This window comes from Macaca fascicularis, chromosome 13 (assembly GCF_037993035.2).
Source record: "Macaca fascicularis isolate 582-1 chromosome 13, T2T-MFA8v1.1".
NCBI classification, from domain to species: domain Eukaryota; kingdom Metazoa; phylum Chordata; class Mammalia; order Primates; family Cercopithecidae; genus Macaca; species Macaca fascicularis.
The window spans coordinates 95,722,747-95,735,909 of NC_088387.1; the positions used below are offsets into that span (position 1 = coordinate 95,722,747).

General features: G+C 54.8%; 1 protein-coding gene across 4 annotated transcripts in view; it reads left to right on the plus strand.

Annotated features, from left to right (window-relative positions):
- Window positions 1-13,163, plus strand: part of OTOF (otoferlin) — a 103,304-nt gene that overhangs the window by 36,488 nt on the left and 53,653 nt on the right. For all 4 annotated transcript variants that reach the window (XM_005576346.5, XM_015433903.4, XM_065527278.2 and 1 more), the window contains exons 4-5: window positions 3,201-3,300; window positions 5,708-5,889. In XM_005576346.5, the coding sequence (XP_005576403.3) occupies window positions 3,201-3,300; window positions 5,708-5,889 (282 nt within the window). The remainder of the gene's footprint in view (window positions 1-3,200; window positions 3,301-5,707; window positions 5,890-13,163) is intronic.

Consider the following 13,163-nt stretch of genomic DNA (forward strand, 5'->3'; position numbering starts at 1 on the left):
GCTTAAATGGTATGTTACAGACCTGTAGAAAGAGCCAAGGTTTATAAAACTGCTTTTCTTTATACTTTACATAAGGCTGAGATAATATCAATTGTCCATGTCAAATAATATAATTTTTACTTTTATTTGAGAGAGGTTGGGGATGAACTGTTAGGAGTTAAAACCCCCCAAGCCACTTCTGGGAGTGTGGCAAATTGATTCCTTTAATCTTGCAAGCTCCTAGCGTCCCAGTCCCACTCTCCGGGACATAGACAAGCTCTTGCCGTGCAAGACTGAGCAGAGCTTGAAGGGTGGGGGACAGCCTGGTTCTGCCCCTGAAGCCCATCCTGCAAAGGAGACCCCCCTGGGTGGGCCCTCCAGATGGCCAGCCCTGCGCATTATTAGGGAGGCAGGAGGGGCTGGCATTCGAGTGCCGGTGGTGTTAGAGGAATTTCACATCATCAGTCTCCTCACCACTGTCCAGTGGAAGTCGGAGGGCTAGGACAAGGAGCCCAAACCACACCGCTGCCAGGGGGTGGGTCCTGCTGAGTGAGCCCACATCTGTCTGACTCCAGAGCCCAGGCTCTTCACTGTCTACACTGCTTCCCTTTAGGGATGGAATTAGTCGCATGTGGACAGGGCTCGGACCAGGGAGTGAAGAGTGGGGGATTTGCCTGGAGGCCAGTCTCGCTCAGCACACTATGTGATTAAAGCAGTGGCTGAATGGACTACCAGTGACAGCCCCATCACTGTCACCACCACGGGAGTATCTATCAGAGGCTTGAAAGCACGTATCAGGGAGGCTGTTTCAGGGATTCCTCCTGGAAGGGATGCTGGGCAAAATCTCTCAGGTTCTTCCCAAGTCTAAGGTCTGAGACTCCGGCGGGTTAAGCCTAGAAGGCACAAGACGCCTCTCTGAGCACTTGCAGGGGGAATAGCTCCACCCTGCCCCCTGGGGGTGTCTTGTCACATTGCAGCACCTCCATGGATCCTGGGGAGCTGCCTCTGCTGTTCTTAGGTATCTAATTCTGGAGAAAGATGTGCCTGATTGCCCCACGCTCAACAGGTGCTTGATAGGTCCTAGGGGAATCAAGGCATCTGAATAGCCATCCACAAAGGGTAACAGTAGAGCAGGGATTCTCAAAGTGTCTCCCCAGCCAGCAGCTTCAGCATCACCTGGAAACTTGTCAGAAATTCACATTCTCAGCCCCCCTCCCACCCACTGAATCAGAGCCCTGGGGGCAGGGCCAGTGGTGTGAACTGAAGTCCAGTGGACCCAGTTTGGTGACTTCGCATTTGGAGCTTAAAGTTGGCCATGGCGGGAGTATTTATACCTCGGAAACCAGCAAAAGCTACAGATCAGCACCTCTCCTCTCCCACCAGTGACACATTTTCCAGCACATCCACAGAGGAGGATATCCCAGCCATGTGTGTTTTCACAAGCCCTCCAGGTGATTCTGTTCATGCTGAAGTTTGAGAACCACTGATTTAGAACAAAAAGAGGTGAGGCTGAGAAAAGATGAGCGTATTCTTTTGTGCCCATGTTCTACTGTTAGAATGTCTACATGGTACGGAAGCTAAAAGTCCTCTTCCCTCTTCATTTTATAAAGACCAAATTGAGACTCAGGGGCAGTGGCTCCAGGGCTCCTGGCCGCCAGCCCAGCACTTCTGTCTCTGGGGCACTGCCTGAGCTGGGGAGAGGTGCATGCAGCTATGGAAGGCTTCCATGGGGCTGATCTAAGAGCCCAGAAGCCCAGTTTGGCTTTAGAGTGAAGGAGGGGTGTGGTCAGTTTCACCCTTGGGGAGGTGGGGCGCGCTGGTGGATGGGGCTCTGAGCTCCAGAGGGGAGCATTTCATATCCATCCCTCAGGGCTGCCCCTACCGCTTCCTCCCCTCACAGAGATGGGAGGATTTTTTAAAAATCAGTGTTCACCCTCCGTAGACCTCAAGGTGGTATAGACATCAAGCACGCCTAAGTCAGAATTCATCTGATTCCTCACCTCACCCAGATCTGGCTTTAATTAGCTGCGTCCTTTCCCCTTCCGTAGCCTCACCGTCTTCCTCTATAAATCTCAAGCAGCATCAGATGATGCCCAAGGTCCCTTCTAGCTCTCACACACCCTGGATGCTTCCCTCGCCTTTGTGCCTTCAGCTAGATACGGTGTGTGTGTTCTCAACCACCCCATGTGGAAGCACGATGTGAGGACGTCTCTCTGAGTTCCCCGTTCTCTCCAAGAGCAGCAAATGCCTTCTGACTGTGGAGTGCAATGGGGTTGAAGTCAACTCCATCAGCATTTATTGGGCACCCACTGTTGTTCATTATTTCAGCCAGCAGATATTGAGATCTCTAGTGTGCTAGAAATGTCAAACGGAGGCTGGAATAGAAAGCACTACCCTTGCCCTGGAGAGGCTCGCAGTTTAGAGGCAGCACATGAATAACGACCAACCAGACTGCTTCGGAGTGCTGGCTGTGCTGGGGGCTCTGATAAGAACACTCGCAGATGATCTCACTCAGTCTTCCAACAACAACTCTGTGAAGTAGGGCTTATCAGCTCATCTTATGAGAAAATTGAGACTGAGAGAGTTTAAGGAAGTTGCCCAGGAAGCAGGTAGCTCGTTAGTCAATGTCAGAGCTGGATTCAGACCCCTGTCTCTTTGACGCCAGGACTGTGCTGTTAACCAAAGCATTGTACCGCCTCTCCCCTGCTGTGCAGATCCATGGGCTCTGCCATCACACAGGTTCCTGCCATCCAGGAACCTACAGACTGCGGATGTGGAATGGATGAGTGAGTGCTGTTGGTGTGGGCTGGAAACCTCAGTCATCATTAGGGAAGTAGAAGCCGGAGGAGCTACTTGTCCATCCAGGAACCTCAGGTCCTTCCCCAGCCTCCACACTGAGCATCTGGAAACTTCTCTGCAAGGGCTCAGCTAAACCTGGGTTCCATGCACTCTTCCCCACATTCTGTAGACATCCCCTAAGGGTGCTCACTGCCCCTTGGAGCTCTGCCAAAGAAATGGGCCTCCCACAAACAACCATCCACAGTGAGACATGCTGCCCTGGCTGCAACCAGCCCTGGCTCCTAGGCCACCTCCAGCCCAGCCCAGAGCTGCAGCAAGCCCACCTCAGTCCTCCCTAAGCAGTCACAGCTCTTGGGATATCAGTCTTGCTCCTCACCCTGGTCTGTTGCATGTAACCACCATGTGCCCTCTGCCGTCCCTAGGCTCATCGGGACCTTCCGTATGGTGCTGCAGAAGGTGGTAGAGGAGAGCCATGTGGAGGTGACTGACACGCTGATTGATGACAACAATGCTATCATCAAGGTGGGTGTGCCCCAGGAAGTTCCTGGACGTTCCCATATGGGGCCATCTGGGGGTCTGTTCTCCCTGCCCCACACATGGGGTGGTCTGGGGAATGCCCCTCGTGCATGGCGAGGTGTGGTGGGAGGAGGAGACTCAGGTCAGACTCTGCTGGAACAGCTCAATCTGTGGTCATGGCTGGAGGCCCTGTGGCATGGCAGGGTCTGCTGCCCCACAGGAAGCACCCCTGTCCTTCCTACGGTGAGAATGTACCCTTCCATTTGGACCCAGCTCAGGAGTCATTAAAGAGGCTCCTCTCGTCATCCAAAGACCAGACTGAGCCCCGCTGGCACTCGAGGGCATGACCTTCACTCTGTGTATCTGGCTCCAGTCCTCCTTAGGAGGGCAGGGACCTCATTTCCTATTGTTTGTCACATCCCAGCACTTTTGCATGAGCATGCATGCACTAGTGACGCACAGTCCAGAGGCACCTGATACATGTTCTAACAAAGAAGGAGGCAACCCTACCAAGACAGCCTGGCCCCAGGCTCTGCTCAGATTCTTCAGTCCTCTTGAACTCAGCCATGGCCGCTCGTGGGCAGTTGGCATGATGGTGAGGAACAGGGACCCTGGGTATGAATCTTAGGTCGCTCACTAACTGTGATTTGGGCAAGCTACATATCACCTCAAAGTGAGCACAATTATGGTATCCACCTCACAGGACTATTCTGAAGATTAAAGGAGAATACACAGAAAGTACTTAGAACAGATATGCACAATAAATCTATAACATTGTTAGCTATTATTTCCTGACCTCAGTTTACCCATGTATAAAATGGGGCTGTGCCATTGTCCCGCAATGGGGTCCTGTGTAATATATGACCCTATGTACTGGCCAGGAGAAACAGCCTCAGAAGCCAGGACTGCAGCCACAGGGTGCTAGAAAAGAAGGAACCCTCTTCTCCCATGAGTAGGGGTGGGCAGAGAGGGCTTCTTAAAGTTACCGGGGTCTCAGCCACCACAGCAAGGGGAGAAGGGGTGCAGAACAAACTGTGTATGGACACCCATGGGAAGGCGGGCTGGGAGGAGAGCACAGAAGCCTGGATGAAGAGTGTAGTGTGGGAAGTGAGATGAGAGAATTAGGGAGTGAGCAGGGATGGACAGACAGCACAGCCCACACCCTGGATTTTCAGAATCAGACTTAAGATGTCAGCGGAGGAAAGTACTCACAGATCTCCTGGCCCACTTGCCACCCATCTCTGCTACCCATTGTTATGAATGGGAACAATGAAGTCCTGGATGGGGAATGGATTTGGCCACGGTCAGAACGCTAGTCGACAGCAGGGCCAGCATGGACACCCAGGACTTCCAATGCCAGAGACCACCATTTTCCCACAACAACATCCTTGGTTCCACCAAGAGGGTCACATTTGTTCCACGGAAAGGACATGGGGCTTAGAGTCAGTCAGCCTGAGCTCAGATCTTCGTAGCTGTGTGACTTAAAGCAAGTAACTTAACGTCCTGATATGCGAGGTAAGGTAGGTTGCAATGTTGAAAAGATCAAATGAGTGGACATTAAAATTAAAGTATCTTAGCATGATGTCTAGCACAGTGAGGGTTCAGAAAATATGTGCACCTTTCCCTTCCTTGGGAAATCTAAGCCTGGGTGCTGGAGTGTCCAAGCACTGAGTGAGGGCCGCCTGTCTGGGGCACAGGCATAAGTTACCTCCAGACCAGTGAGGAAGGGTGATCCCTGAGCACTGGGGGGAAACTAGAGCTGCGAGAAAGTAATGGCCCCAGGACACAGAGCAGGAAGCCCAGTCATGATTCTCCATTGCTAAGCCTGAGCCTGGGTTGAGTGCTCTACTTTTCCCAGAGGAAAACCCTAGGGCAGCTCCCAAGATTCCTTCCCTCTCCAGGGTAGAAAGGGTGGGTGTGAGCCTGGGGCCTGGGCTCCTCTCCTGGAGGCCACTTTCAGCTCATTCTGTCACATTTCCAACAAGCCGATTTCTGGCAGGTCGCGCTTCATGCCTGCAGGCAGCCCTTGTTCTGAGGAGAGGAGGTGACCTGATCATGGGGATGCTAAACGACACTCTCGGTTATGTAGACAGTGGACTCAGGGGATGAGTCCAGGCTCAGTTGACCCAGGCAGGCCAGGCCCCTCCACCTGGAGCACCAGGGAGGAGTGGAGCCACCAGCAGCGGGACCTGGAGTCAGATCCCAATAAGCTGACTGGGTCTGCGCAAGTCAGCCTTTCAGAGCCTCTGTTTTCTCATCAGCAAAATAGGGTAGAGGGGATCATACCATCCTAACCTCCTCCAGTGAGGCAAGGGTGTGGAAGCGCTGTGTAAACACCACCAAGCAGCCATATATACGGGGTGGAGATAGCTGTCTCCATCCCAGCTGCTCACCACCACCTCCCTCCCTTCAGACCAGCCTGTGCGTGGAGGTCCGGTATCAGGCCACCGATGGCACGGTGGGCTCCTGGGATGATGGGGACTTCCTGGGAGATGAGTCTCTTCAAGAGGAAGAGAAGGACAGCCAAGAGACGGATGGACTGCTCCCAGGCTCCCGGCCCAGCTCCCGGCCCCCCGGAGAGAAGAGCTTCCGGAGGTAACAGGAAGGGCCCCTCTGGCTGCCCACTGCTCCCAAGACACGGGGAAGAGGCCTGGGGCCTAGTCCCCTTGACAGGCCTCTCTAGGCCTAGCTGGGCTCAGGGTACAGGGCTGAGCTTCTGGAGAGACATCCAAGAGGTGGGAAGATGTTTCTATAGTCCCCCACCCAGTCGTCCACCCCCGAGTTCACTGGGCAGGGAGCAGGGAACTCAGATCAAACTGCAAGGCCAAGGCCTCCCCAGAGGCCCTGAGGGAGGTGGAGCTCTAACACAGGGATGGGGCTAGATCTCCTGCCTTTCTCAGAGAAGGGGAGATGAGGATAGGAGGGGCCCTGGCCTCTCTGGTTCAAGACCCAGCAGTGTCCACCAGGTGCCAGGAGCCTGACCTCCACCCTGGCCCAGTGAGGAGGCCCAAGAAAGGGCGACTCTTCCTGCCAGAGTGAAGCCAAAGATCCTGGCTGGACCCTGGCCTTTCTTCCTCTTGAGAACGGAGGGCTCCTGGGAAGACCAGAGTCCAGGATCATGCCCTGCCTGGCTCTGTGTTGCTACACCACCCCAGGAGGTTGCCTTCGTGGCTGCTAAGGGCTCCCAGGACATTGTTTCCCATGGATCTGACCAACAGATTTGGAGCGTCCCTGGGTCCTTCAGGACGTCCTGCCACCCACAGACCACAGGAAGCTGGGTCCAGGCCAGTTCATTCCATGTGCACTATTTTTACAAAACAGAAAACGCAATTGTATTACTATTAGAGACCAAGGGTTCCTAAGTCACTAGAATGACATGGGTTCCTAAGTCACTAGAAATGACATGTTAAATACCAGTAAGTCAAGGGTGCATCTAAAGGACCAGGGTGTGTTTTGAGAAGGGAGCCTCCATGCCACTGGAAACATATCCCTGTAAGCTCCTTCCACGATTTCCTTTCCAAGTAAAGTTTACTCAGTCCCTCTGCTGAAGAAAACATAGGTTCTAAATTAGTGTAATTGAACTGACGGACTTTTAAGGCACAAATATGTTTTCTCCTTTGCACTTGAATGAGTTCACACTCCCTTAAGCACCCCCTCACACACACATGCCTGAGTGCACATATGTGCGCATACACATACACACACAGACACACACAAGCTTCAGAAACCCTGGGAGCCAGGTGAGTAATAGTAACAAGGTCAAAGTGACCAGGCCTGCAACAAATATGGCAGGACTGTCTACTCCAGGCCAGCCGCGGGCATGGGGCAGCCCCGGGCTAGCTTGGAGCCTGTTCCCTTAGACTCCTGGCTTTTTAGCAGAAGAGCCAGGCCTGAGTCTGCCTCTTACTAGTCATGTGACCCTTGGCCAGTCTCTGACCCTCTCTCCTCACCTGCAAAATGGGACATAGCAATGAAACCCCCCTGCCCTGCTGCTGGGAGAGCGGGAGGGATCACGGAGGAACGGGTGGCAATGGAGGTGCTGAGCACTGCCTGTGTCCGGGCTGGTGACAGGCAAACAGGTTTCTTATAGCACAACAATGCAAAGAGTCAGGAATCGGGTTGGAAATTGTGAGAAGAGGAGCAGTGCCTGGATGGGGAGTGAAGGGATGCTGACCCAGTGGGCACCACCGGGTCCTCCTTGTCTGTCTCCATTCAGGAAAGAGGTTGGCAGGGCTGGTCCACAAACTGTGGCTGGGCTCTAAGAAAGGGCTTCCAGAGAACAAGATCGGAAGACACATGAGGGCCATCAGTCGCTGGGAAAGGAATGCTGGCCCCAAATCAGGAGAGCTAAGGCCCATTAAGTCCCATCTTGACTGTTCGGCTCACTGGCTGAGTGACACTGGGCATGTCACTAGCCCCTGTGGGTCAGTAACACGAATGGGTTCAGCAGGTTAAATCTGGCTCCCCTCCAACTCTGACATCCTGAGGGACCCAGGGATGCTCCAGACCTGTGGGTCACATCCATGGGAAACAATGGGAGCCCTTAGCAGCCACGAGGGCAACCTCCCTGGGGTGACATAGCAACACAGTGCCAGTTTGTCGCTCGGTCCTACAAGGGTGGGCCAGGGTGCTGATGGGGGCTTTGGAGAGCTTAGACGCCCAGAGAGCCCTGGGCGCCAGGAATCTGGAGCTAAGAGGGCTCCCCCGACCCTTCCTCACAGGTAGCTTCCCCACCTCTCCCCATCTTCGTGTGGCCCCTCCCAGGGTAGCGGCAAGAAGCAGGAGCAAAAGGAAGGGCTTCACCCCCAGGACTGGGAATTGGGAGAGGGTGACAGCCGAAGCCAGGCACCCCCACCCTGCATTGCAGGGGCCGTGTGCAGGTGCACAGTTTCCCTGCTGCCACTGGAGCTGCCAGCCCAGGTCTGAGAGCACCTTGGGGACAGACATTACTGCTACAGTGTACTTCTCCTGCCAGGCCTAGCCATGCAGCCAGCGGGCCTGGTTGTGGAAAAGAGGGGTTGAGAAAAATTCTAGAGATAGGCCATTTGCTCGTGAGGAGAAGGTGGAGCAGGTTCAATGCCTTGGGGTTTTCCTGTAGCTTAATCCTGGCTACCCATATGGGGCCAGTGAGTTCTGGGTCAAGGAGTGCTGAGGTGAGGAGGGGGACCTGGAAGCTGGCCCCACAGCCCTAGATGTTGCATCTCATCCTTGTCACATAGTGTGGGTTCTGGGAGGAAGCCAGAGAGCTCTCCAGAAGGGACTTGGCCAACCTTTTATCAGGAAAACAACTACTCCCTAAAGAAGACAGCACAAGGGAAGAGGTGTCTGTGCCTCACCTCAGACCTCACCAGGAGCCCAGGCAGGCTTCCCCAGCATCTGCTCCCTGCCCTCCGTCCTCTCCTGGAAAGGCCAATCCTCTTATAGATCAGAGTATTCAATATTCACAGTACCCTCTTGTTCCTGCTTCAGTCACAATGAGCAAGAGGAAAATCCCGTTGCTGGCAAGCAGCAGTGTCTCACCGGCCATCTTGACCCCCAGGGTCTGGCGTGGGGATCGGCTGCTCCCTGGCTGATGGGGTGAAATGAAGTCTTGCTGGGGGCTGCGGGGAGGTAGAGTGAGTGGGCAGGAAACAGCCTCAGCCCAGGCAGGCCCCGGGCAGCCCGGGCTGGAACTTCCATGGATGGAGGGGAGGCTGATGCCGGGAGATCCTCTGGGCACCCCATACCTCTCCTTTCAGGGCCTGGGCCCACCCCCGAGGCCTGCCCTGCCTGGCCTGCTTCTCTGGGACTTCAACCACGTTCATCCTGTCTTCATTCTGGGGGTCAGATGGTTCTAAGCAGGGGTACTGCGGACCTCAGGCCTCAGCTGCTGTGACACTCACTCCTAAGACCCTAAGAACCTGCCATGAAGTTACCCCATTCGTCCTCAGGGAATCAGTATGGGAGCTTTGCGTGAGTGACCACCAACCCCACCACCCACTGACCCTCTGCCCCGACAGTTCCACCTCCCCTAGGCCCTGGTCAGCCACATGCCCTCTGAGCCACTCTGCCCACTTCTCTAGTTCCTGCCACCAAGCCAGGGGCCCCTGATTTCTGCCAGCTGTTTGCACAATGCCCCCAGGAATGTGCCAGGAAGCTGTGCTGTGTGACAGAGCACAGGCTCCACTCACAGCTCTGCTATTGGGAATCCCCCTCCCCATTTGTAAGACGGGGCTTACGGTTGCCTCACAAGAGTGTCAGGATTGAGTGACGTGCACCTGCAAGCCACCCACCCCTGTGCCTGGCAGGTGGCAGGTGCTAAGCCAGTGTTCACTTCCTTCCTCTTCACTGACTCCGTGTTACCCTGATGTCAACTTCTACCCTGAGCAGCACCTGACCCTCTGGCTTAGGCACTGTCCAAGCACGTTCTCAGCTCTAGCTCCCCAACCTATACCAAGGGCTCTGCAGAAGCTACCCACACAGGAGCCCTACTGGCCCAGGGGCAGGGGTAGGGAGCTCACTCACTCAGTGTTCCCCTCACCTCCCCAGGCTCCCTGAGTTGCAGAGATGGAATGAATCTCTAACCTCAGGGGCACTCCACTTTCAGCAGCACAAAATCAGTGTTCCAGACCTTTGCATGGCAGCATATGCCTGCCCTCGTCTCTGGAGAGAAAGTGACTTCGGCCCTGACCACACTCACATGCACACACGTGTGTACAAAAGTGCCCATATGTTTGCACACACTCACATGCACTGCATGACACCAGAGAGGACTCCGGATGCTGGGCTCTGCTGCTGCTGCTGTCTTTAGGAGTCACATCTTAGAGAGGACAAAGAAAGAAATCCCAGCTTTAGTCTTGCAGCTAAACGGTTGAGACCTGAGCCTTTCCTCCTGAGTCCCTGTATTCTGCGACTCTCTCCTCTTCTCATTTTCTCCACCTGGCCTGGCTCTCCTGCCCTCCATGACCCCCACCCCCTTCTGCTACCCAGACCCTCTTCTGCTGGTCTCCTCTCTGCTGGCTCTCATCTGGGAGGAGTTTGGGGCAGCAGACACTTTCTCATTCTCGTTATTGATCATTCTTCCACTCCAGTGGAGACCTGCAGAAGTCAGATACCTTCCTCCTATGCTGGGGCCAGAGGGCAGTGGGGCACGTGTGCATGGTGGGGCTCTGAGACAGAGGGGCACGGGGTAGGCATGCAGAAGCGTGTTCATGTGGGGTCAGTACACGCAGCCTCACCCAAAGAGTGTTTTTTAATCAGTTCCCACGACCTCTAGAGAGCTAGAAAATCCTCTGCTGCCTCCCTTCTCCAGGCTGAGCACCAGAGTTGCAGAAGCTCCCAAAGCCACTCAAAGGAGCCGGGGCAGCCGGGCAGCCGGGCAGCTGGGATGCTCTTGCTTGAGACACAGTCCTCCTCCTCTGCTGTGAGCTCTTCTCCGCTTAGTAATCTCAGCTGATCTGGGCAGCCAGAGGCCTGGCTGATGTTAACGCCTTTGAATTATAGACTGACTTGCTTGCCTAACATAAAGGTTAGCTGGCCAGTACCAGACTGCAGCTGTGCTGTGTCTAGGCCTTCAGGTCTTGAGCCATCGGGGTATGGAGTCAAGTCTACCTGGGTAAGGCCTGTGCCAGAACAGGGTGTGAGGAGAAGAATAATTTGCTAATTGTTATTCATTTTCTTGTCTTCATCCTCATTGCCACAGCACTGGGAAAGCATTGAGAGAACATTCCAGAAAAGTTTTCTGGAAGCCTCCCTAAAGTGAGATAGGAGCACCGTTTTCCCCTGCTCTGAACCCTGGAGTGGTAGCTCTCTTACTGCCCCACCTACACCCCTAGAAGGCCCCCCATCCACCAGGGTGCACTCCGTAGCAGGACCCCCAGCCCTGCCTCACCCTCACAGAGCAGGCTTAGCCCACTGTTCCCCTAGAGGCCCCCAGAGCCTGGGAGGTCCCACCCCATTAGAGGGGAGCAGGGGAGCCAGTGGGCAGAGGAGCAGGGTGGCCCAGGCCCAGAGGGTAGCCAGGCTCATCTAACGCTGCGTTCCCTGAGGAACCTGTGACCCACATTGTGAAATCATCAGAGCCTGGTGGGAGAGATGAGCTGAGGCCCTGAGGTATCAGAGCTTGGGGTTGGAATAGTGGCCACCCAGGTCCAGCATTGTGGGCCCCTCCCCTCTCCCCGCAGGACAGAACCCAGGGCCATGGGACCCCTACCCTGCAGACCTAGGCTTGCTACCATGAGAAGCTGTGGGGTGAGAGGTCTGTGGGACAAGGAGGCCCCTGGGGAGCATGCAGGTCCATGGGGCCGGGGCTGAGGCCAGTGTCTCTGGTCCACAGCCCCTCACACACATCCCCTTGTCTCCTCATTTCTTTCCCCTACTCAGCAAAGGCAGAGAGAAGACCAAGGGAGGCAGAGATGGCGAGCACAAGTAGGTGTCCCAGGCCAGGGCAGATGGGGCAGTGTCTCTGCGGGAGCAGAGACCTCCTCCCCACAGGCTGCAGAGGGCGGGACGGGCTTGGCTGAGAGGGCTCAGGAGTGGGCTGTCATGGTGGAGCTGGAACGGGGTATGCAGGCCCAGGGAGGCCTTTTCACCTGGCCATGGGGGTGAGGGATGAGGAGGGGTTAGGGTGGGGGCGGGAGGTGTCCAGGCCTTCTGGTCTCCACTCTGGGCTCTCAGGGGTGACCGTCCTCCTGTCCGAGTCTTGTTCCTCCTCCACTGTTCAGCCCCCATCCTATGGCCTTTGGGCTTCCCTGGGAGGGAGGGGACAGCTACAGGCAAAGGCGAGAGGGGTACAAGGACCTCAGGGACCTCTCTGCCAACAGGGGCGAGGCAGAACCAGGCAGCTGGAGGCATAAGGAGGAGGAGCTCTGGGTATGCTTTGCAGCAGCAGGTCTTGGGTAGAGCTGGAGACCTCCAGAAAGCTAAGGAGAGGCCACCATTTGGGTGGCCCTCTCTATCTTCATCTCCCCAAAAGGCTTCCTGGAAAAATGAGGTCAGGGTGCTGTCTGGAGAGGATAGGCGAAGGGTCCTGCAGGTGGGAAGGGCCAGTCACAAGGGTCTGGAAAGATTCAAAGGCTAGGGCTTGTGAGTGGGTCTCGTAGGCACCCCTAGAAGCACACTGACATCTGGATGACTCTAGCAACACGGGATCTCACAAGGGCAGGGGGAGCCAAGGCAGACCACACTGGAGGAGGCCTCTGGTCAACACCTGCTCTTACAGATAACAAATCTGAGTCTCAGAACAGGGGCAGAGCTGGAACCAGAACACAGAGAAACTGACTTCTGACCTGGAGCTCACCATAGACCTAGGAAGTTTAGAGCACTTGACTGTACTCTAAATTTAATCTAATTCTCCAAACACACCAATGAGAGCTGAAAAGCCAGGAGTGTGGTCGTTTTTATCTTCCAGATGAAGAACCTGAGCCCCAGAGATCTTAAGATATTTGCTCAAAACTGTGGCCTCAGTACATTAAGAATTAGTTCATCTGAAGATATCATGGAAATATCAGGATTGTGTGTTGAGGGGTCTGAACTGATCAACACTGGTGTGGGCTTGGAGTATCTGTTGGCATTAAGATCCTGGGGAACTCACAGCCTCATTCATTGCTTCCAAAAAAGTATGAGTTCTAACTCACATTTGTTATGCACAAGCAAAAGCAATGATGATGCAGTGTTAACTCTGCAGTGATGGAGGAAATGGCACCGTGTAGGAAGAGCTCCGGCCCAGAGACCTGAAGGATCGAGGAGTCTGCCAGGTTCCCAGTAAGGGAAGAAGCCTGGGCAGAGCGTGTGTTAAGGCTCAGAGCCAGGGAACTGAATCCAGGGCAGGTGGAGATGATGGGGAATGCTGAACTGGGGAGTCCTCTTAGGGAGTCCTCAAGGCTTTGGGT